General features: G+C 41.8%; 1 protein-coding gene across 1 annotated transcript; it reads left to right on the forward strand.

The window, feature by feature from the left end:
• The first annotated feature begins 15,830 nt into the window (after window positions 1-15,830).
• LOC108673135 (anti-sigma-I factor RsgI2-like) lies at window positions 15,831-21,002 on the forward strand. The gene is made up of 2 exons (XM_018160919.1): window positions 15,831-15,933; window positions 20,242-21,002. Exons 1-2 carry the CDS (start codon window positions 15,831-15,833, stop codon window positions 21,000-21,002), a joined length of 864 nt encoding a protein of 287 aa, XP_018016408.1.
• Window positions 21,003-26,068: the final 5,066 nt, after the last annotated feature.

Raw genomic sequence — 26,068 nt, forward strand, 5'->3', positions numbered from 1 at the left:
ACACTGTACGCTACAAATTAGCACCAAAGTAACTACACTGTACACTACAAATAAACACTAAAGTAACTACACAGTACACTACAAACACTACAAATAAGCACCAAAGTATGGCATACGAAGATAACACAGAAATTTTATGAGAAGTATACAAATTTCGTACAACCGGAATCTAATCGAACTGCAGATTTTCCCGGGTTCGAGACTACAAGTGATAACAGTTCACACAGACAAAAAAAACACATAGTCACGTGTGCAGTGTGCACTGCACATGAGATAGTACATTTGCAGTGAGTATCGCTTCTTACAAGTAAAAATAACAATATTTTCAGCAACAGATATCACTGGCACTTCCTAGTAATAACCTGTTATTGACCAACAGCTCGTTAGAGCATCCTCCATCTCGAAGTTTTTATAGGAGTGAAGATTCATTTTCTTAAGTGATTATTTCTTTTTAATTAGGCGCATGTGATTGGTGTCAGGGTGTGCCAGGAATGATTAATGCGTACAGATTAGTTTGATTCAACTTTACGTTGATTTTTTACATATACAGTTCCTATGAAGTATAGTAACTACAACGGCTCCGACCCTCATTTTGAGCATATGTGTTGTTCAACACAAATATCTTCTCGTCGTATGATTGTTTAACGTTTCATTATATGGCGGGCGCGCTCGATGAACATTTCCAAAAGAATTTCCTAGCTTTTAAAGAGCCTGGAATAAATGACCCGAAAGCGTCGGCAAACAAATCTAGGAAATAGAGCAGTATTTCTCTGGACACTTGTGATGGAACGGTCTCGATGGCAGGCGGCAGAGGAGGCCAATTTCAGCGCAGGAATTCGTCTCGTGGCGCACACTTCGCGCGCTGCTGTAGAAAATCAAGCCCGCTTGGCGTCGGCGAGCAAACGGTGCGATTGGCTAGAGTGTCGCTGATGAATAATTCAGTTTCCTCTTCGCAGAGACGATCAAATTCCTCGTGCTCCCAAAGTGCCTTTCATTTTTCCCGATGTTCTAAGCTCAAGAGCACAATGTTGGGCATTTACATTCACAGACGCCGCTTTGCATCTCTAACAAGACCAAGTCAAGCTTAGGAGGTCTTCTCGCAGCAAGCGCCTTCAAAGTCTGCCAAAAGTAATAGATTTTAATCAAAACTTTACACCCACGCTCGCACTCTTGATGGGAATTCCTATGGAACGTTTGAACGTCTAAGCCCTATTCTGTTTCAAGATATCCATGAAGAGCGAAACTTGCGAGTGATCGTAAGCAGAAAAAACGGAAACTGAACGATAAACTTGGTTGCTCTAACAACATGTTCAGCTGACGCTACAAAAAATGTCGAGTAATTAGTACTTATGAACGTCATCATCTACGATCAGATCAAAAATTTATTATTCACTTAAGCAGCCCTACTAATTTTTTATTTGTTTCGAAATTATCTTCTATTGGAATGCTATCATGTTTTATCATGTTTTTCATATTATCAACATGTGTCCCTGTGATCAACATGTGTCCCTGTGATCAACATGTGTCCCTGTGATCAACATGTGTCCTTGTGATCAACATGTGTCCCTGTGATCAACATGTGTCCCTGTGATCAACATGTGTCCCTGTGATCAACATGTGTCCCTGTGATGAACGCAAGGCGTTGTTTTGACGACACCAACTCCCGTTTTTGTTCTAGGTTATTTAATTTGAATTTGCCTTGGCTCTTTCACAATTATTTATGTGTAAGAAAAAAGTGAACTGAATTTACAAGGAGTGTACGGTATTCTTTTTGTTCACTGTGTAGAGGTCTTGGATTGAACGTTATTTTATTGTTGGGTATTAGGTTTTCATTAAATAAAGGTGTTTTCATTCTAGAATATATCAGTGGTAGAATTGTAAGAATATTTTAGAGAATATTGGAACCGTAATAAGATATTGCGGGTGGACAAAGGTACCAGTAGGAATGTGATCTTGAAAGCGCATCTTGTGTCTCGTGAAGCGTGTCCCAGCTAGTAGACTGAAAGCTAATTCCTGCCCATTTGTAAAGCCATGAAATTGAACAAGTGCTACAATTCCTATATTTGAAGAAAAGTCCTAATGTAATGTGATGTCTCATGCAATAAAGTATTTTTACAGCAACCGTGCTTTAATGAACACTGAACCTGCGACTATACCCTCGACAACTGGATTCTTCCCGCTATTTTAGTGATTGCTCTTACATTTTCCATCATACTTCAAGTTTAAGCCCAGAGGTCGAATGCTTGAGTGGTTGATTATCTCTATCTTTTCAGCTCAAGGATTAATCTTTTAAGTTACGCAGCTGAACAAATTAATGTTTTGCCTTCAAACCATAAACATCCGTTGCCTCTACCCAGAGTACCACCTGAATCCAAGTCTTTTTATAGATTGACAGGCGCTAGGGGGCGTACGTTTCTTTACTTGATCGCAGTGCTTTCTTCAAATGTTTCTATCTAGCCTGTCTCATTTCTCGAAATAAACAATAATTATGTTGAGCAACAAATAAAGTTCCTTCCACAACCCTTGGGCCATACTTTCAAAAGTCGCTAAGTGAACGTAAGTGTTTACGCTCTATTTTCTTGTCTATGATTGGTGGATTTTGCTTGAAAGGCCGTCAATGATTGGCTGATGAACTTACGATCTCTTAACTACTTTCAAAAGTATAGGCCCAGGCCATCCAACCTGCGTTCCCTCACACCAATCTTCCGATCAGGTATTCGGTTACTTCTATCAGACAATGTTTACTAACACGAAGTGCTCCTTTGTTACAAAAAAGCGTCGGGAGCTGCAGGCTGACGTAAGTTCTCGTTTTGTTTCATGTTTTTACTTCGATGTTCCCCTGCCAGGTTTATTTGGATGCCAGGCAGCACAGGTTCTGTCGAGCGCTACAAACTGACGTTGTTTATTTGTTTGGACGTTATTGCGTCTATTCTTGCGCATTATCGGTGGACGCTGGGGCGTATTTTTTATGCCCCTCTGGAGCGGGAGCGGCGGCGGAACTCGAGAGGGGCGGATTAGCCCATAAATTAGGTGCAAACGAAAAGGAAAGATTTACGGGGATTCGGCCGAGGGGAAAAAATTGAACGGCTCAGGATTTACTGTAAAGGGATTTTTGGAAGATAGAGGGCAGAGATAATTTCATCAAACTTGGTCCGCCCTGCTGCCGGTGAAACGCCGCACGTGTAGGGTTGGCCTGAACCCTTCAAACTATTCATATTTTTTTTTGAAAAATCTACAATGTTACAGAGAAGTATTTGTGATTTCTATGCCTTATATGGTGAAAAATTTGCCTTTTTGATGTTCGATTTACGTAATAAGTGAAGTAATAATATTGAAATTGGGAAAAAGTAATAGATTGAATTTATATTACATTAATTTTCCGAATTTGCGCGACTAAAATGTAAATTCGGTCTTGTTAGAATGTAGCAGATACCAAAAGACATACAAATACCAAAAAAATATCTAAAATATCTACAAATTATATAAATAATGTCCAAAATAATCGCATGCAGATTACCAGCAAATTAGAGAAAAAAATTATGAGCTGGGGTTCCGATTTCGATTTCGATCGCTGCACCGCGCTAAAATTATGCTACTTTTTTAAAATTAACATTCATAAAAAATTTGCATTCGCTCCTGTTCTCTTTCTGCTGGCAGTTACTATAAAGGCAAAGTTCCTCATCAGTTTGCGAATCAGATGACGTCCAGACGCATTGCTTCCATTTTTCATGATCCTATCTTCATATAATCAGAGACGTAAATTTTTCAATGAAAGGACTTATTTTCCTTCTTATAAGACTCCTTCGTTTTCACTTCTCTTCTGTTTTGTTTCTTCATGCGGATTACGTATATTTTTCAATAAATTTTTCTTCTTGTAAGACTCCTTCGTTTTGATTTTTCTCCTATTTTGTTTCTTCATGCGGATTACGTATATTTTTCAATAAATTTTTCAGCTTATCAGACTCCTTCGTTTCACTTCTCTCCTATTTTTTCATGCGGGTTCTTGGTCTTCGTCCCGCGTCTGTGGCTTCTTCCTGGCAGTCGCGAGGATCGCAGCGAGTCAAATCAATCCAGGCGAACATCTCCATTCATGACACGCAATTCGTTGGGGTCTCCGCTTATCGAAGGACCATGCGTCTTGAGCTGTCGCGTCGTTCGTCCTCAGCCCAACGCAGCCCCGTCTGTCTAATCCCATGTCTCTAGTCCCATATATCAGCATCTCATGCAGTTATCTTTCTGTTTTATAGTGCTTGTTATGTAAATAATCTTTGATAATGTAAATAAATGTTATGTAAATGTTATGTAAATAATCTTGATAATTTCAGTATTGAAGAAAACTAGTGAGTATTGCCGATTGACGATTTTTTTAACAGGCAATCAGTCATATTCCATACGCCTATTTGAAATATCTTTCTCTAGTTCTCCGTCTCCTGTCTGAGTAAAGTGCATTTGTTACAAATTCCGCAGTACAAACATGCCATTTATTTATGACGCAGCGATGGTATCGGTGATACCAAACCGTTTCTTGCGGCAGAAACTTTCTCAAAAATTCTTGTCGTCATCGCAACCCTAGGCCCCCTTTAAGTTAAATGATATATTGAGTATATTTTGAGATTGCACAGTCAAGATGATTAACTGACTTTGAATTGAAAAAAATTACTTAACGCGAATGCTTTCAACTAAACACTTTTTTGTTGTTAATTTATACATTTTTACTAGAGGCCTCTCTTTTTAACAGTAGCAAACGTTGCTGCGTTGAAATCCGGTTTATTTCTTGCTACATATTATCATATATTCATGATCAGTTAGTCCAATAAGAAGTGACGATAGTTTCTAGAATAATCTTAAATAAAGTTTCCGTCTTCATTTTTACTAAAAATTTCAATTTCGAATGAGAAAATCGACAGTCTTAAACAATCATCAGCCTATGCTGATAGAAGTTTCAACTTTCCAGTTACCGCAGACGCTTACGACCGATCGATACATTTCAACCAACCAAATCTGATCTGACATCTCCAACTGCATATTTCTTCCCACAAAAAAGGAAGTAGCTTCATTTAAAAGTTGTGTCGAGTTCACTCCTGAGGGGAAACACCTTATGTTGAAGTACATGTTGGACACGTGATCTGAAGAGCAGTAGAAAAATTCGTATAGATCGACAACATTGTCGTGAACGAAACCCGAGGGGACTCATCTAGAGCTTTATCCAACAATAATGCAACACATCCTTAAACAAAGTAACACTGTTCTAGAACAAGAAAAATGGCCACGGTTTCTTGCACTTGGAGAAACTAATCACTGAAACTTACAGGGAGAACAGTAGATCTAGGTCTTAGACGTACGACAGATGAGCCAGTTCTAATAATAATAATAATAATTGTGCGAAGTAACTTATGTACAGGCATGAACTATAGCACTATGTACATATGGGCCCTAGAACATAAACCATAGTACTATGTACATATGAGCCCTACAATATAAACTATAGTACTATGTACATATGAGCCCTACAACATAAACTATAGTTCAATGTACATGTGAGTCCCACAACATAAACTATAGTACTATGTACATATGAGTCCTACAACAGAAATTTCACGACACTTACTTAGCAAGATCTTCATTGCATCGCATCACGTAGGGAGATTCATATAGAGGATTTACGCTGCTTCTTTTACCAAGCTTTACTGCCGCCGGACTGCAGCAAATGCTGAATACCTTATCAGTCGAGGAGCTACATGCTGAATGCCTATGCGAAAATAGCTACAGATATGAAGTAGAAGAAAATGTATATAATAACATTAGTGGCAGGAAGAACGGTTCTTATTCGTGCGAAAAAATTTTATGCCGGACTGAAATAATTGTAACCAAACAACGCTAGTACGCAAGGTTAAACAAAAGTTAAATTTCAAGCGATCAACTCGAATATCCGTTATAATTCCGAAATAACAAGCGTCTGCCGTCGGCTCCGGTGCTGGACCAGCGTCTTCGACTGTCGCTTCCAATTCGTTATTCTTCGTCGATGTGCTTGAAGACTTTTTGCTTCATTTGCACGTCGTAGCGTAATTCGAATTCTTACGAATGGTAATAACTTCGAACAAAGAAACATCTAGGAAATGAATCTGAGAACACGTGTTGCTCAGGTCTGCCCCTGTGGTTATGTGTTGCTCAGGTCTGCCGCTGAGATTAGGTGCTGCTCGAGATCAGGCCTGCCGCTGAAGTTAGGTGTTGCTGATGTCTGCCGCTGAGGTTAGGTGCTGCTCAGGTCTGCCCTTGAGGTTAGGTGTTGCTCATGTCTGCCGCTGAGGTTAGGTGCTGCTCAGGTCTGCCGCTGAGGCTAGGTGCTGCTCAGGTCTGCCCCTGAGGTTGGGTGCTGCTCAGGTCTGCCGCTGAGGTTAGGTGCTGCTCATGTCTGCCGCTGAGGTTAGGTGCTGCTCAGGTCTGCCGCCGAGGTTAGGTGCTGCATTAGGTGCTGCTCATGTCTGCCGCTGAGGTTAGGTGCTGCTCAGGTCTGCCGCTGAGGTTAGGTGCTGCTCAGGTCTGCCGCTGAGGTTAGGTGCCGCTCAGGTCTGCCGCTGAGGTTAGGTGCTGCTCATGTCTGCCGCTGAGATTAGGTGCTGTTCTGGTCTGCCGCCGAGGTTAGGTGCTGCTCAGGTCTGCCGCTGAGGTTAGGTGCTGCTGAGGTCTGCCGCTGAGGTTAGGTACTGCTCAGGTCTGCCGCTGAGGTTAGGTACTGCTCAGGTCTGCCCCTGAGGTTAGGTGCTGCTCAGGTCTGCCGCTGAGGTTAGGTGCTGCTCAGGGGCCATACTTTCAAAATTCGCTAAGTGAACGTAATTATTTACGCCCTATTTCTTGTCTATGATTGGTGGATTTTGCTTGAAAGACCGCCAATGAATGGCTGATTAACTTACGATCTCTTAACTTTTTTTGAAAGTATGGGCCCTGATCTGCCCCTGAGGTTAGGTGCTGCTCAGGTCTGCCGCTGAAGTTAGGTGCTGCTCAGGTCTGCCGCTGAGGCTAGGTGCTGCTCAGGTCTGCCGCTGAAGTTAGGTGCTGCTCAGGTCTGCCGCTGAGGTTAGGTGCTGCTCAGGTCTGCCGCTGAGGTTAGGTGCTGCTCAGGTCTGCCTCTGAGCAGGAGCGACTGGCGCAGAGCTTCTCAGCAACGGCGCCCGTGAGGATCGTTGAGAAAGTTTGCACTCGTTTCCGCTTCTTCATCTGGCGGACGGCTGTATTTATGAGCCGCTCTATGCTTTGCAGGCGAAGCGTGCCTCCATCTTCGCTCCTGGAAGTTTTTACGGCTCTCAACATTTAGTTCTTCAAGTCGATAAAATTGAATATGGCTCAAGATGGTTTCCTTCGATATCAAAAGCAATAAGCCACACTGAAATAGATTCCGCTTTATTTATCTTTTTATGGCAGGATAATATTTAAATTAACTCGAGAAACGTTGCTCAATTTGGGTGCACTTGTTGGTAGCACCGCTCTACAGACCAATTCACTTAGCTTTGCTTGTGCTCATTTCAACAGTTGAAGTCAACGACCCCTGTTTTGCAATTCATTCCTTGGATCAAAACCTTGACAATAAATATCATGCATTTGGAAGTTTAGGTTTCACCTTTCACAAAATAGAGCCTAAGAAGCGCCCGCAGCTTGTACACGCATTAAATTTATAACAGATGCGTTGGTAATAAGTTTTACTCGACTTCACATTATTAATTTTTAACATTAGGATCCAGAAATTTGTTATAGATTTTTCTGCTAGAACTATTCAATCTCTAGCATAGTTAAAGAGTTTTTAAATTAACTCTTAATGCTCGTCTTACTAAACTGACGATGAAGATTGCTTTCTAAAAAATTTTCAACCAACTACGATCGATTTTTGAGCAAATTTTTGCTTTAAAATATATGTCGCGAAATTTGCGATTTGCGAGCAAAATGATCTTGATAAGATCCGGTGAATAACTTTTGAAACAATCGTATACAATCGCTTCTTACTCGACGTGGCCTGCGACCTCTCCAGCAATAATATTATAAATGAAGCCCAGCTTTAGTAATAATAATAAGTTCATGCAAATTATTTCAGCACATTAAAAAACCGAGCTTCCTTTCATTTTTCATATAAAAAATTTTTTAAAAGTCATATAGTTGGCTTGTGAAAAATTGTTCTCCCTCCCAATGAATCAGACGCTGCATTGGCTTGAAAAGTTCTTCCTCTTTTACACTCGACACTTATTTCTCTTATTAAAATTCTCTCAGCCAACACAAAGTGCCTACGCCGATAATTTGTAATTCCTGAGGGAAGGCACAAAACGTCCAAAACAAATTCAATGAAGTTTTTACGGACTAAAAGGTCGGGCAACGAGACTGGGAAGCAGTTTTTTTTGCCCCGCCATGCTCGGCCGGAATCACGTTGAAGCCAATCTCTTTTTATACACTAACCAAAGTCAAAGCATGCGCTATAAATGGCCAAGCCAACTCAAGAAAAAGGCGAATAAATTCGATGTGTAAGAAGCTGAGCGAGGATAGCATTAGCATAATTCGGCCAATAAGGAAATATTTTGGAGTCGACTTGAGTTAGAATCTTCATGAAAATTCCAGACTTGTTCGCCCGCTTCAAAATTTTTTGCGATATTTTTACAGGCTCTCAAGCGGTTTCCTGCGCACATTTCTTGCTTCATAATTCACGGGGAGAGCTTCCTTCCGATGCTGCGTTCTGTGCAGACTTTATGGAGCACGCAGCCTACCAGCCAGGGCCTATACTTACAAAAAAGTTGAGAGATCGTAAGTTCATCAGCCAATAATTGACGGCATTTCAAGCAAAATCCACGAATCATAGACAAGAAAATAGAGCGTAAATACTTACGTTCACTTAGCGAGTTTTAAAAGTATAGGCCCTGGGCTCTTCTCAGACGCATCCAAGAAAGTGGTATCAAATCCAGTCCCATGAGCTGTTGGTGTTAAGCAGTTCAATTACTAATTAACTTGACTAATGTTCGCGATGAGGTTTTCTAATGTGTCGTATACCAAGGGCCATACTTTCAAAATTAGCTAAGTCAACGTAAGTACTTGAGATCTATTTTCTTGTCTATGATTGGTGGATTGTGCTTGAAAGGCTGCCAATGATTGGCTGATGAACTTACGATCTCTTAACTTTTTTTGAAAGTATAGGCCCAGATCAATAAGAATACGATCAAAATACGACTGTTAGGTTCTGATATCAGAAATATTTTCGATTTATTTACCTGGAAACGGAGACTCTGGTCGAAACCTTCCCTCACTTCATCGCCATAACTGCGAACTGTACCATCATTGACCTCGTGCAGTGTGATGCAGTTCATTAATCGATACTGTCATTTCATTATAAAAAATTAGTTAAGCAACTAACAGGAAAATTATCATAAAAATATTTGCTGAGGTACCGTAGTTCATTTCGAAAATTTTTTACGATAATGTGGTTTTACAGCCCGTTGTGGCATGTTGGACAACATAGCACAGGTCTTGGGATAGTTGATCTTGCGTCAGACTTCGATCACCACAGGGCACGTTTGATTTTAATGCCACCCTAATTCACTTTGTATATGTTATCGATCGTTGAAGTAAACAACGTTGAAAATAGAACTATCTCGCACTTGGGCCTGATTCGCCTGAACTATTTTAATGTCACCTTAATTCTCATTGCATATGTAATCGTTGAAATTAACAACGCTGAAGATAGGACCATCTCGCTCTTGGGCCTGAACTATTGACATGAAGATCGTCGTCTGCGACCAAGCACATCTCCTGGGCTCCGATATGGCTCGATCCCCTGCCAGCCTCGAAGCCCAAGCGAGCGAAGCGTCATTCAATGACGGGAATTTGTACTCGAGTTGGCTCATCTCTAGCGCTGTCCATCTGTGTCCAGCTGTCGTGTGCAGTCCGCTGGGCCATCAGCCGCACGTCTGCCCCCTTGCAGCTGTCCATCTCAGCCTAATTCAATTAAGAGGCCACGTTCCGACGGCCAACAAGACCAGCAATTGCAGTTCATGTTAACTGGAACAATGTTAAGCGGGAATGCTCGCCAATTACTTCGAGTGCTATCTATGCAAAGCACTCCTGCGTTCTTGTGCTTGCAAGCTCTGCGCGTATAGCACATGAAGGATCGATAGATCATTCAGACACGTGTGGTCCAGGGGCCATACTTTCAAAATTCGCTAAGTTAACGCAAGTACTTACGCTCTATTTTCTTGTCTATGATTGGTGGATTTTGCTTGAAAGGCCGTCAATGATTGGCTGATGAACTTACGATCTCTTAACTTTTTTTTAAAGTATGGTCCACGACATCATGGATTATATTATCCACGGCTGAGCTTATAACCTGCCCTGCACATCGCTCCTAATAACCTGATCACACTAGAATGTTTTATTCGCAATTTGACGTCGGTGTCTGAAATTACGCGGAAACGTTGTTCAATGCAACGAGCAGCCATAGTATGGTTGTGAGTACCAAAAGACTTGGTCCAACACCATAATCACTGTAAATGCATCGGGCACCATAAGCACCAAAAACCACATCAACATAATTACCACAGTACTTTTTAATATCCAAGTCTTTAATTTTGCAAAACGCTGTGAGATTCCGGAAAGTGCAATCGCAGCATAGAGAGTCTGTGCAATCGCAGTCTATAAAAATAGAATACCTCTCAGTATTGATTCCAACCAACAAATGTCAGGGTGTGTATCCAAAAATTGGCTTATTTATTACTGCAGAATTATCTTATAAAATTAATTGAACAGCTCTTACTACTCATATGAACACTCACCATACAACTAATCATATCACTCCGACCGCTCCTTCACCCCACATCTCACAATTAATCATATAACTCTTACTACTCATATCAACACTCACCATACAACTAATCAAATCACTCCAACCAACTTCACCCCACACCGCACTATTAATCATGCCACACACTTCTCTGTATGGCGACAATCAATACAGTTCACGTCATTCAAAATTCTTTCCTTGAATACAAGCACTTGGGCTTTCCCACGAGGCTAAATGGACGCCAGGCTCGGTGTTGTGTTTCCATTTTCCGACTTGGTGAGCCAAGTCTTTTGTGCTCAACGCCTCATCTACTTATTACTACTTTCTTTTGTTTTCTCTTAACTTTTCTTAATTTTTTTGTTCTGTTAACTTTTCTTAATTTTTAGATGATCGTTTTAATGAATTCGTTTTCTGGAGCTTAGTGTTAATTGTCGAGTCTAAAACTTTTTCATTTTTTGCTCTTTGAGGTAAGTAGTCTTTGATACGAATTTATACTTTAGAATTCAAGGTCTTTTTTGTACTGGGATTTATTTATTTTGTATTTATTTAGGATTTGTTTATTTTGTATTTTATTCCACCATTTCTTGACGAATAATAAATATCGAGAATTCGAAGGCATGATGGATGATGTTCCATTAACATAAATGACTTCGAGCTTCAAAATAAAACTGCTAGAACACGTCATAAGTAGAAAATGAGTTTTGTGAACTACAGAGCCAATGTTATATTATTTTCATGTATGGCTCGAGTTTACATACAGTTTGTTGTGCGTTATTATTGTGTCCTATGGTTGACTGCAGCCTCCAAAGTTCCCGCAAAAACATTCGTCGAACACAATGGGTCGCCAGACAATCCGTGGACCAGCCAAACGAGAGAGACAGTCCGAGTTGCCGGAGGCCCAGAGCTACGCTAAGGCCAGGCGATAGGCGTCTCTGTATAAATTTCTGTTCCCTGTAATGAAACTTTGCACTGGAGGCCATGCAGCAAAATTTTCTCGTCCGCTTTTGCCGTCGCAAGAAATTGAGGACAAAAACTGAGATTGGAAGGCCGTTTTGGTCGCTGGGGAAGTGAGGTCAGGGGACGGCGGAAGGGACTTGCGGCTTCGCTTTTAGGGGCAATGTTCTCCACTCAAAAGCTTCCGCGCTAAAGAAAATACTGCGACTCGTTCAATGGAACTGCTGGATTTATGATGTCTTTACGGTGCGTCTCGTTCGTATATTTTTGAACGACAGCGGTTGCTGCTGTGCTCTGGGTATGATGGTTGAGAGTACAGCGGTTGCTGTTGTGTTCTGGGTATGATGGTTGAGAGTACAGCATCTAGTGATCAATTTTTTAAGCTAACTTTGACATCACAGCGAAAATTTTTAATGAAATAACTTACATTTTGTGGTGAATCGATCACCCCTCGTTGTAATAGATACGTTTCAGTTAACACCTAAATTTTACCACAAGACTACCAAACTGCTAACAAAAAGTCGATGTACGACCGACGCCAACACTTCATGCAACTTATCTCATACACAGTGGAAAGCACCGGTGCCAGACTTAATGCCCTTAAACAACATAATCGGAAGAGTGCGAATGTGTGGGTACTCATAGTGTCCACACATTCAGTACGACACAGTCGTACTCGTGAACTATAGTTTACGAGTAAGCACGATGCTGCCAATGGATCTGCAAACATTATAGACTCAATATAATCGTGGAACTCTATAGTCAGTCCACGATTTCGTATGAGCAAGTCACTTGTTGCCATAAATGCCAGATAAACAATTTATGTTTAATATCAGGCGGGTCTCTTCTCATGTACACTTATACAGTCCTTGTAGCTTCTACTCAGCGTAGGACTTATTCGTCAACGGACACACTTTGAGGAAAATTTGAAATTGCGTAAAAAAAGTGCGCGAAGATTCTAATTACCAAGAAGCATGCACCAGATTCGAGGTATCTGCAAATACTCCAATATTGAAGTCGTGGCAGGCACCACACCCCGGGTTCTAGATGATGCATTAATTACACCCACCAAGAAGCCTGCACCACATGCCAAGTTTCTACCACCACACGAAGCAATTCAGTAGTAGCAGGCACCACAACCTTGGTTAAAGGTACCGTATAACGGTATATGTAAGTACACCCACCAAGAAGCCTGCACCACATGCCAGGTTTCTACCAACACCCAAAGTATTTCAGTCACACCAGGCACCACACCCCAAGTTTAAGGTGCCGCATAAGTACGCCCACCAAGAAGCCTGCACCACATGCCAGGTTTCTACCAACACCCAAAGTATTTCAGTCGCACCAGGCACCACACCCCAGGTTTAAGGTGCCGCATAAGTACACCCACCAAGAAGCCTGCACCACAGGCAAGGTTTCTACCACCGCACTAAGTATGCCAGTCGTAGCAGGCACCACACCCATGGTTTAAGGTGCCGCATAAGTACACCCACCAAGAAGCCTGCACCACACCCCAGGTTTAAGGTGCAGCATAAGTACGCCACCAAGAAGCCTGCACCAGGTTTAAGGTGCCGCATAAGTACACCCACCAAGAAGCATGCTCGAGGCCCTCGAAGTTATGAGCGGCAGTTTGCTTTGGGATCAGCAAATGAGCGGCGTGCGCCTCCTCGGCCGCTTTCCCTGCATAGGAATGGCTAATTATGACCGGAGCTGCTGGCCCCTCTGCCTTCCTTAACGCGGCGCTTGTGCACCAACGCCTCGTCATGTCGTTGATACACTCAGAGAAATTAATGAGGCTTTGTCTAGAAAGCAATGCGCGTTTGCCCGCGTGCAAGTAGCTATTTCAAACGATCGACAGTTTGGAAATGATCCGGTCGAAGGACCTGTTTTTAGATCTCCTGTGGATAAGTCACGAAAAGCACAAGAATCGGCGACAGGCCACATCAGGCCGACTCTTCAGCGCCGGCATCACTGCATGATATGTTATGTTGAGTGCACGTCATCTTGACCAAGTTTGACCAGGCAAATGGTTGTTTAATGGTAACCTGCAGAATGTGTCGATATTTGGACAATATACAGTATATATGTCCCATTCATTTCACTGAGGACACCATACAATTAACGCCGAGAATTCTCCTCTCTGCTGTTTGCTGTAGTTTGCCATTACTTTGCATTTTATTTAAGCGAATCAAAATATAATAATAATTTATATTTATTTTTTGCTGTGTGTTGTTTGCTATGTGAGCAGATTCTCCTCACGGCCTAACAAGCTTGTGGCCTATATAGAACATCAAGTACCCCATCAAAAGCGATCAAAATGATGACCAATTGAACTAGCAAAGAATTTCATGAGACTCTCCCGAGTCCATATCGTGACTCTCGACTGAAAATAATGGATAAACGATCGCCACAGCCAATCGTCACGTCAGTGTGCATTGCGAATGCATTCTGAGACCACAAGTTTAAACCTGCGTAAAACGACCTATTTATAACTGGCATCTTTATTCAAACATAGACAGGTTCTTCCATTATTGTCAGCAAAACTCATTTAAATGCCGGTATCGACTTATTATATTATGGAACCAAGCTTAAATAACATATATTGCAAATATTTTATACCATTCCGTTTATGCTGAGAGCATTAGAAACAGACACTAATGCAATTACACCTGTAAATTATACCCTATACACCATTTATGTTATCGTTAATCTCTTAATATTTATTAACGTGATACCTGCGGCAGCGGCGAGGCTGGCCGCTCGGTTCTTATTTTCCGCGCCGTAAGCCAGGCTCAGGCTGATAACTCCAAATTAATTTCGATCGGCGGATGAACATCGCAGCGCGAGGATCCATCCGAGCCCGAGACTTGGATTGTGGCTCGCCACAGCGCGCCACAGTTTACCACAGCCCGCTGCAACCAGCCACATTCCCCCTCAGCCTACCACATCCGGTACAGCGCCACAGTGACTGCTGGCTGCCACAACCAGTCACAGCCCACTACAGACCGGAGCATAACCAGCCACAACCTGCCACAGACCGGTACATACAAATGCAGGCCGCCACAACCAGCTACAACCAGCTACAACCCGCTACAGACCGGTACAGACCCTTGCTGGCCGCCACAACCTGCCACAGACCGGTACAGACCCATGCTGGCCGCCACAACCTGCCACAGACCGGTACAGACCCATGCTGGCCGCCACAACCTGCCACAGACCGGAAGAGACCCATGCTGGCCGCCACAACCTGCCACAGGCCGGTACAGACCCCTGCTGGCCACCACAACCCGCCACATCCCGTTAAAGACCCTTGCTGGCCACTACAACTCGCTCACTTAGGATATCGAGAGTTTAATTGACTTAGTCTACGGATGTTACACCTGAGATTAAAATAACTTGGACGGAGGTTGGTCACTGAACAAATCTTGAAATTATGTGTAATTTCAGAGAGTACATAAAGTGTATAAATAACTAGAAATTAAACTTGCAGTACATTGACTTACTTAAGCATGTCTTTTTGAATCATAAAACGTGTTACGGGGCGTCTCAAGGTTGCTTGCAATGTCCCATTAAATGAGTTAAGACTGGCCTAAATTACGCAGTTCGGGCATGAACAAAAAGTTGGTTTGTTTTGCCGTTGAGATCTGGTGAAAAACCGTGTTGTAAAAATATCAAATAATAATAAATATAACGTGCTTGTTTGGTATGTTGACACTCAAAACGGAAGTTTAAACACTAAGGTTGGAAATAGCATTTTGAATTCCAAGCAGCTTGGGTGGATACAAAATCGATAAAAAAAAGTTAAAAACGTCGAGACACTCGACACGTAGGAAGACTCACTTTGAGTGTTCGGATGGTTATGATATAGGTTCTCGACAAGAGGCCAGAATTACTCTGAGTGTTCAGGTTGATGAAGGCTCTCAACAAGAGGCCAGAATCACTCTGAGTGTTCAGGTTGAGGAAGGCTCTCGACAAGAGGCCAGAATCACTCGACAAGAGGCCAGAATCACTCGACAAGAGGCCAGAATCCCTCGACAAGAGGCCAGAATCACTCTGAGTGTTCAGGTTGATGAACGGCTGCAGTGTTCACGGCAGCAGCAGCGCCGCCCATCCTTCAGGAGGCAAGAAGCGCTCTGATCCATCAGCGTCAGCCGCACGGCGCTGGAGTGGCGGTGAGCGAGCCTGCCAACGTCGGGTGTGGAGAAAGCTTAAGTCAAGAGTTCAATTGTTAATCACTTCCAGATTTCTTTCTTTTATGAAGAAAACCAAATAAAAATACTTTTTCGGTATGGGGAGAAAAAAGAATCTCTAACTCAATTTATGTGGAGTATATATTGGCTTATATTTAAATTTCTCGTTGTTTGATTATAACGAAATGCATTATCAGGCATAGGAGCAGACTACATAGGGGAGCATAGAGGAGCATTATCAGGCATAGAGCATTTTAGATCTCCAAAGTTCTGAAAACGTTTACAGAATACGAGTTATTGGAAGCCTCGAATCGATCAACGCGTTGATGATGATAGTTGTTCTAGTCTGCATAGGTGATTGACAGAATAATTCTCAGAGCATCGGTTGGTGAGGCAATTGCCTTTAAATTTTATAAATTTGTTGGCAAGGTCCCTTGAAATTTCGGAATTTATGAATTTTGAAGCCATTTAAGAAAAGCCCATCTTTCGTGCCATCACGCACCGACATTCTTTATGTGAATAATTAGATGTAGTCGCATGAGTCACTGAACGAAGACAAATAGAACGAAGTATTTTTAGAGAGAGACACAGAATATTTTATTGCGTTTGAGTTGTATGGAAGCAGTGCGAATAAAAGTACGACATCTTATTATATGCAAACAAAATTTAAATACGCTACGTGGAGCTTTCGAAAATACGTTAATAATCGAATTCTACCTCAGCTACCGACTATAAAAAATTAATCTTGCTAGAAATTTATGAGTTATCTAAGGAGCTCGCTTGATATGTCTTTTCTGAAAACAATTCCGAAGTATGTGTCGAAATGTCGATAAAGCGCCAAATGTTTGTGTCTGGACTGGCGGACATTTTCCGTTATAGCAAATGTGACGAGAAGCCTTTCAATCAGCGAGCAATCAGGGCTGAGCTGTAAATCCCTGGCTGTTTACAGCGCTGCCACAACAGAGGTAGTGTTGAACGCAGCTCTTATTGCTGCAGCTCTTATTGCTGCAGCTCTTATTGCTGCAGCTCTTATTGCTGCAGCTCTTATTGCTGCAGCTCTTATTGCTGCAGACCTGTTTTTATATTGCTGCAGTTCCCTGTTGCTTTTATTGCTGCAGTTTCCTGTTTTTATTATGCTGCAGTTCCCTGTTGCTTTTATTCCTGCAGCTCCCAGTTGCTCTTATTATTTGTCGCTGCAGTGATCATTCTGGAGCGGGGCAGGGAGGGAAGCTTGACTTAGGGGTGTGATCCGATGATGGAAAGGATTACTTGTTCGTATTTCTGTCTCTGAATCTTCGTAGATACATGCACAAATAAATACAAGAGACAGTCTCTTCGTTTCTTAAGTTGCTGCGTATAATAAACACAGAGATGAGCTTTCAGAAATGATTTAATTCTGTACTTCACACACAAATCGGGTGTGATTATTGGCCAGCGGATGGCTGTGGAATTGGAATGTGCATAATGACGTCACTCAAAACTGATAAATTATATAGAAAACGTCAAATTCTATGCTCCAAGATGAAAATTAAACACGGTATTTTAGTGAAAAACGTTTTCAACATCAGCAATTTCAACAAGATGAATCTGCATTTAACTGGAATTGAAGATGGAACAGGTATCTTTAAATGAAGCTAAAATTTGTAATATCACTATTATCTTATTTTGTTATTCGTTGCAAAATTATGCATTTAGAAAGGTTTGTATTTCAAAGAAGATGTTTCTAGGAGTTATGCACTTTTTTAAGAAACTGTTTCAATGAGTAAAATTAATTTTCAAGTAAAATTTTTGCTCTCTATCCCAAAAATTATATATTTCGAGTGGAAACATTCATGAAAATTGGAGTATGGTGGTTACGGCGGTAGTAGCAACTCCAAAGAAAAACTCAAGTGCATAGAAATTTCAGCAGCTTTAAGTTGACGGCTGGTCAGACCTGCCTGATAGTGAGCGCTGTCACCGTGCAAAAAATCTAGACTCCTCGCAAAATTATGAATGCCTCTAGCGCGTTTACTTTTATTCGATAAGGTATACAGATTAGCTTGCCCAGCATACGTGGCACGTATGTTATTCCGATAGCAGGCACCGCAGCCGCGCGCTGCGCCGATCCGGCGCTGATCAAGGCAGTCTCACCGCACATTAATAGCGAGGACGGCACTATGGGGGCAGGCTTTACATCCAGGCATTTTATGCGTGGATTTCGAGATAAAAAGCCAAGAAGACTCCAGGTATTTTATGCGTGGATTTCGAGATAAGAAGCCAAGAAGACTCCAGGCATTTTATGCGTGGATTTCGAGATAAGAAGCCACGAAGACTCCAGGCATTTTATGCGTGGATTTCGAGATAAGAAGCCAAGAAGACTCCAGGCATTTTATGCGTGGATTTCGAGATAAGAAGCCAAGAAGACTCAAGGGAACGCCGCCTACAGGGTGCTTCTTTAGGTCGGCGCGCGCCTTCTCTCTTTATGGTCCTGACCAGGGCAATGGGGCGATAAAAAGGCACCTAATCTAAATTTGAATACTTCAAAAAAAGCCAGCTAATGAGCCCCGTTAAAAGTAGCACATTTGCCAATTACGGAGTTTTTGTAGGAAGTTTGATGCAAGTTGAAGTTCAGTTTTGAGCTCAGCGTCTTAGCTCGAGCTTGGCCCGCAAATTGGTTTTAAGACCGCAGAGATCTCCGCAACTCGTAGAGATAATCGATGCTTGTTTTTCAGCGAAGATATTTTAATTACTATAATTAAACATCTTCATTAACTTATGGGAGGAATTTATCTAAGTTTTGATACAGTTCACAATTGTTTCGGATATTCTGAGGTGTCTTATGTGACTATATCAGTTTTGTTTTTTCAGTCTATTTCACTCATGCGACTATAATTAAGGGAGACAATTTCAGTGTTCATATCAACCCGAATTTTTCGTATAATTGTGAGGAATCTGGAGGACTTATATCATGGATGATACTATAATATAAGCATATGTAAAAATTTATTGTCATGATACTTCATTTATGGCATTGCTATACAGCGTGAAAAGGAAGACTATATAAATAAAATAACGTTAACTTATGTTAAAATAACTCAAGCGCGTTTGGCTAAGCCAATCTACCAACGCTTCACAAGCACACTCAATTTCCTCCTAGTTGCAAACTAACGAAATTTTCACGTTTAAATCCTCTGCAGAATATTGAGCTTGCATGTATCTCGAGCAATGCAAAACATAGCACAAGAAAGCAACAGTTGTTCGACAATACGATCATCTTTCTCATTCCCCAGTCACCTAGCGACTCAGTTTTGCTAACGAACTAATCCAGTTCTGCACTGGAGCCCTAGAAAAAATTCCTATCTTCTTCCCCGGTCTGAGCTTAAAGAATAAAGTTTTTAATTGGAAAACTCCCAAGGGCTGCATTGTTTTCCGTGCTGAAGCGGGACCCGCTAATAAGAACCCAGCTTTAGCTTCTTGTTGTCTTCCCTTTTCTTTGCAGTTCTCCGCTCCGCCGCGAAATTAACGTCACTCCTGCAAAAAAACTCGCTTGTTTAATTCCAGGCAAGTTGTAGTCCTGGAACGAACTAAGTCAAGGGAACGCAATCACCGCAACATATATATACGCCTAGAAATAAAAAATTGTTAGGAAATTCCGACAATTTGTGTTTATAGTGGGTTTCATTGAGTGCTGCGTTAATGGACCCAAGAAAAATATTTTACAAACAGTGTTATAAATTGTGTTCCAAATACAACGCAAGGCGAAAAAAATACAACGGTTGGAAAAAGTTTACACCAACATGATTTTAATTTTGTTTTAAGTTTGTCAAATTTCCCTCTTCAATTCAAAAGCTCGACTTACACGCCTTAGAGTCACGAAGCTCGACTTCGATATCCGTGATGCTTTCATACATGTTCCTCATCTTTACTAACACATAGACGTTTGTTCGATGCGGGTGCCCACGCATGAAACTCAAATTGATCGCCCTAGCTTTTAACCTTTCAAAATATACATTCTAAGTTTCCTAAATAAGTGAATTTTCCACACATTTATTTCTGAAAATTCGAGGCAAAATCCCAGAAAATTAAACAACGCACGGCCCACATTTTGTTAGTTTGTGGACGTTTGCACCTCAATTAGCGTAGATCGTCTCGAAATGACCTGCAATTTATTAGGTAATTTTCTAGTAAGCAATTAGGGGGCGAAGAAGGGCCGTATACACGAGATCGTTAGCGTCAGGGTGTGGTCAGGGTTGGTGTAATTATGCAGACTTTGCATCTGCACATACGTTTATATCCTGTGATCCTCGCCAGCCGTTGTCGGTGTCAGAGCCTTGACACACAACGCCTTTACTCCTGCTAGCGCCTTTACTCCTATCCCGCTCCATGCTAGCGCCTTTACTTCTCTCCTGCTCCCTGATAGCACCTTTACTCCTTTCTCACTCCCTGCTAGCGCCTTTACTCCTCTCCCGCTCCTAGCTGCTAGCACCTATACTCCTCTCCCGCTCCCTGACAGCGTCTTTACTCCTCTCCCGCTCCTAGCTGATAGCGCCTTTACTCCTCTCCCGCTCCCTGACAGCGTCTTTACTCCTATCCCGCTCCTAGCTGATAGCGCCTTTACTCCTCTCCCGCTCCCTGACAGCGTATTTTCTTCTCAACCGCTCCCTGCTAACTCCTTTACTCCTCTCCCGCTCCCTGAAAGCGCCTTTACTCCTCTCCTGCTCCGTGCTAACGCCTTTACTCCTCTCCCGCTCCCTGACAGCGCCTTCACTCCTTTCCCACTCCCTGCTAGCGCCTTTACTCTTCTCCTGCTCCGTGCTAACGCCTTTACTCCTCTCCTGCTCCGTGCTAGCGCCTTTACTCCTCTCCCGCTCCCTGACAGCGCCTTCACTCCTTTCTCACTCCCTGCTAGCGCCTTTACTCCTCTCCTGCTCCGTGCTAACGCCTTTACTCCTCTCCCGCTCCCTGACAGTGCCTTCACTCCTTTCCCACTCCCTGACAGCGCCTTTACTCATTTCCTCTTCCATGATAGCGTCTCTACTCCTCTTTCGATCCCTTTTAGCTCCTTTACTTAACTCTCCTGCTCCCCAAAGGCACCTTTATTCCTTTTCATTCCCTGATAGCGCCTTTACTTTTCTCCCGCTCCTTTGTAGCGCCTTTACTCTTATCCAGCTCCTTGATATCGTCTTTACTCCTATCCAGCTCCTTGATGTCTCCTTTACTCCTCTTCCGCTTCTTGATATCTCCTTTACTCCTTCCTATCCAGCTCCTTGATATCGCCTTTACTCCTATCCAGCTCCTTGATATCGCCTTTACTCCTATCCAGCTCCCTGATATCGCCTTTACTCCAATCCAGCTCCTTGACATCGCCTTTACTCCTATCCAGCTCCTTGATATCGCCTTTACTCCTATCCAGCTCCTTGATATCGCCTTTACTCCTATCCAGCTCCCTGATATCGCCTTTACTCCAATCCAGCTCCTTGACATCGCCTTTACTCCTATCCAGCTCCTTGACATCGCCTTTACTCCTATCCAGCTCCTTGACATCGCCTTTACTCCTATCCAGCTCCTTGATATTGCCTTTACTCCTATCCAGCTCCATGATATCGCCTTTACTCCTATCCAGCTCCCTGATATCGCCTTTACTCCTATCCAGCTCCTTGATATCGCCTTTACTCCTACAGATCCTTGACATCGCTTTCACTCCTCTTCCGCTCCTTGATATCGCCTTTACTCCTATCCAGCTCCCTGATATCGCCTCTACTCTTATCCAGCTCCTTGATATCGCCTTTACTCCTATCCAGCTCCTTGATATCGCATTTACTCTTATCCAGCTCGTTTATATCGCCTTTACTCTTATCCAGCTTGTTTATATCGCCTTTACTCTTATCCAGCTCGTTTATATCGCCTTTACTCTTATCCAGCTCGTTTATATCGCCTTTACTCCTATCCAGCACCTTGATATCGCCTTTACTCCTATCCAGCTCCTTGATATCGCCTTTACTCCTATCCAGCTCCTTGATATCGCCTTTATTCCTCTTCCGCTCCTTGATATATCCTTTACTCCTTCCTATCCAGCACCCTGATATCGCTTTTACTCCTATCCAGCCCCTTGATATCGCCTTTACTCATATCCAGCTCCTTGATATCGCCTTTTCAGCGCCTCGCTGGCAGCCTAACCAGCTACCGCCGTCTCCCCAAGTTCTGGGCGGTTCTCTCAACAATTGATAATGCGGCGCGAGTGCGCTGCTTGAGACAATTATGTTGATGCGCCTGGCAACTTCTGGCACAGATAGCATAGGTAATTAATGAAGCCACCTGAGTGCCTACGGAGGATACTCTTACTTCTTTGCTACGAGGAAGTAGCTGTAAAATATTAGAGAGTTTCATCATTCAATTACGTGGGAAAGTGCGAATGATGCTGGTGCTTAAATTGAATATATCACTGTAATTGGTAAATAGTGGAAATAGATTCGTGTTATAATGACTGATCGTATAGATTCTACCTGTTCAAGTAAAAGATCCATGTTATACTAACTGACTTATCATATATATTCTACCTGTTCAAGTGGAAGATCCATATTAAACTGACTAATCATTTATATTCTACCTGTTCAAGTAAAAGGTTCGTGTTTTACTGACTAACGTTTTAGGTCCAAACAGCTCGATCAGGCCAAAGTTTGGAATTAGGCTGTCACAGGTTTTCTATAACGAACTATTTTTGTAGAAGGTGATAACTTATGTATCTCGGCTTTAAATTTTTGTTCTAAGTTAATTGATTATTATTGTTTATTATTTAACCTTTTCTTTCCTGCTAGCTAATATTTCGATGTTACAAGCCTCACCACAGTCAGGTGTGGCGGGCTCACAGGAGATCGTCCGATTTACCTTAGATATAATTACGAGTATATAATTAATATAATATTTATTATACAATTAATATAATTACCCGCTACAGAATTAGTTGTAGCTGTTGTATAATTATATTAATTAATATACTTAATTGATATAATAGTTATCATTCTACAGCATCACCGCAGTCAATTGTGTCGAGCATACACGAGCTCGTCCAATTTTTACCCAAGCCTGCAACTCGTTTAAAACAACAACGGCCCCGGGTTGACCGGAGTCGCTATCGCTTGATTGCTGCATAGGAGCGACCGCTGGATTGGATGTTCGAATTAAATTGCACTCAACTGATTGCTGAGCTGTGATAATTGCTCCTGATTAGTGGGAGGGAAGAAAAGGGGCAGTTTTTAACAAATTTAACGGCACTTAGCTTATTACTGACTCGTCGTGTGTGTTTCAAGATGCACTACAACACGACAGTGAAATGTGCGGAACACATAACGCTTAACACACGGCATAGAAGCACCACTAGCATTTGTCAGCAGAACTTTCACGCACGCTGAAACGTTGGTCATGCAGATGGTATTGGGCAAAGCATTCAGGCAACTAAAGAATTATCGATCACTAGGAACATTTACCAGCTTCAACAAGTAGGTTTAACGAACAGTAAGTCAGCCCAGTAGCGAGTATCTGCAAATAAATCTTCAGTTGATTTAACACGAATCTTGAATAAATTTCTCGTGTTTGTTACAGAATGTTATCATTTTTTTCAGCGCTTCCGCAGACATTTGTCTCAAAAAAAGTTACAGCGGCCACGTGACAAATTTCTTTCAGAAGCTGTTTTGCGTTCCGGTAGGGACCTTTAGATCTGCATCGCGGCAGCCAAATCCCAACAGCCCTTCAGAAATCTGATAAACGGAGGTGCAGCTTAGCCGGCTGTAGGGCTCACCTCTAAATAGGGCCCTTTCGGCAGCTTGAAGAACCTATCATGATAATAATACAATTTTACGTACAATGGGGAGATTTTATCTGCACATTTTCGTGACAATGTGAACTCTTAAATTTTTTATTTGCAGAGACAACAAACAAAGAACTATCTCTTCTTGTTTCATTTTTGATACTGGTTGTGCAGTCTTAGTTAACGAGGATAGCGCAATCAGACCAGGAAAATGAGTCTGTGAAGAGGAGATTCAAATTCTGAGCTACAGAATTAAAATCAAGGACGCAAGATGATGAGAAGTAACTTACCTTTCAGCATCCGTGCCACAGTTCAATGACCCCAGGCCATAGTTCAATGACACGAATTTTTAGCTTACATTCAAACTCAGAAAGAGTTCGTTTTCTGAATTAGGATGGTTTCTGTCACACCGGTTATCCTGCTGCACCACACACCATGACCACGGCACCACGACCACAACCACGACCACAACACCACGACCACGGCACCACGACCACGGCACCACGACCACGGCACCACGACACCACACGATAAGTTTAATCACGTCCTTGTACAAAATAGAAGCGGCGGAGATGTAGGCCTGACTGGGCGGGGGCGGCGCTCCTGCACCATTTGTCAAGACGTTGCTCATTATGCATTCACCGCTGATGTGTTTCTTTAATCGGCCTCGCTCATTTATCACCTTTAATTGCGGACATTATGTGAAATATGGCTTCATTCGTTATTCACTTGAGCCGACAAAAAATTCTAAGCCTACACGGATTTTTTGTGGATGATGATTCGAAGAGATGTTAAGGAATGGCCAAGATTTTCGAACTCTCAACAAATACAAGAGGAATAGTGCATAAAATGTTGCGTGTAATAGTTAGTTCCATAAAAACTTAATGTGTTTAGTCACAATGGTCGTTTATTTAAGATTTCTCTCAGCGCTATCAGAAGATTGTTGAATGCGTTTTTGTTAAATGCGCTTTTTACATGATAATTTAATTGTGTAAAAATAACGATTCTTTGAAGACTGTTCAGAGAAATGTATGTTTAGTTGCGAGTATGAAGCTCATAATCAATTAATAATCATCATTAAAGATTTTCAAATAAGTACGAGTATTGGAAGGGAAAACAGAAATAATCATAAACTTCGATTCGTCTTTATAGACAATATATCTTGTATCTTCAACGGTTGAAATCCGTATCCGGTCCTAATTATTTATTTCTTGTGTGCATCACTTGACTTATCACGACTACGCTGTTCTTCAGTTCCAGCTTCATCGCTTAGTGACTTTGGATATCAAGTTTTACAGCACGAACTGTGACCAACATACATATATGTACATAAGATCGTATATAAGATCAAAAAACAATAAGAAAATTGTTAATAAAAAGTACGCTCTGGTCTTCAATCAAACCTGTATAAATGAAGAACTTCTGCCTAACTACACTAATATGTACATATATATATATATATGTTAATTGCCTTTTACCGGGAATAATATTGACTTTTAAGCAATATCTATCAACGTCATATGATCGTTTTAACAATATTTTTGCATAAACTCGTCGATTTGCAGTACTTGAATGCGTGTTCGTAAATTCTACTTTCGAAATTCTTAAATGAATTTAAGATTTAATAACAGTTGTAGATTAAATCAATAAATTTCAGAGACTAGAAAACATCAGCCAAAACATTGTACATGAGATAAACGGTAAGAACGAAGATAAAGATAACAGATGGTCTCGAGTGGGCTACCAAGTAAGGCAAGTGTATAACTCGGAGGCTCTTCTACAAAGTAACTTGTAGCGCAAAGTTTGTGTGCCTTGTTCCAGCTCAGCCGAGTTTTTATCTGCTCAATAAAATGCATTATATAGATAGCTGAACAGCCTCACCGCTCTAAGGGATTCGAATTAGAAGCTCTAGTAAGACCGGGGCGGGCTCGTTTGAAAAACGTTCTGGACAATACCCCGTTACGTTCTAGACACGTGCTGGATACGTTTTTGTTACGTTTCTTAACACCTTTTTAAACACGCTTCTGTTACGTACTATACACCTTCTGAACACGCTTCTTTTACGTACAATACACGTTCTGAACACGCTTCTAGACACGTTATAAACACATTCTATGAACTCGAAGAAACATTAGTTAGCGAGCTTGCTTACTTCTAGCAACCCCAGGTCGAGTGAAGTGAAAGAGTCTCGCGGAAATTTTTGAATAAGTGTTGAATGTTCATAAAAAAATTCGATGTTTTGGGAGAAGCTATTGAATTGTTGCATGCTGAGATATAGGCATCATCGCGCACTCAACTTTTCAACAATACGCAACTTAAATGGAAATTTTCGAG

The sequence above is a fragment of the Hyalella azteca genome, unplaced genomic scaffold, assembly GCF_000764305.2.
Source record: "Hyalella azteca isolate HAZT.00-mixed unplaced genomic scaffold, Hazt_2.0.2 contig7398, whole genome shotgun sequence".
In the NCBI taxonomy this organism is placed as follows: domain Eukaryota; kingdom Metazoa; phylum Arthropoda; class Malacostraca; order Amphipoda; family Hyalellidae; genus Hyalella; species Hyalella azteca.

What these genes read in the sequence shown, in the direction of transcription:
- LOC108673135 (XM_018160919.1), top strand. Translation starts at nt 15,831, where the DNA reads ATGAACGGCTGCAGTGTTCACGGCAGCAGCAGCGCCGCCCATCCTTCA. An exon ending in CGCACGGCGCTGGAGTGGCG is followed by an intron (nt 15,934 to 20,241) that starts GTGAGCGAGCCT and finishes GATCCTCGCCAG; the next exon opens with CCGTTGTCGGTGTCAGAGCC.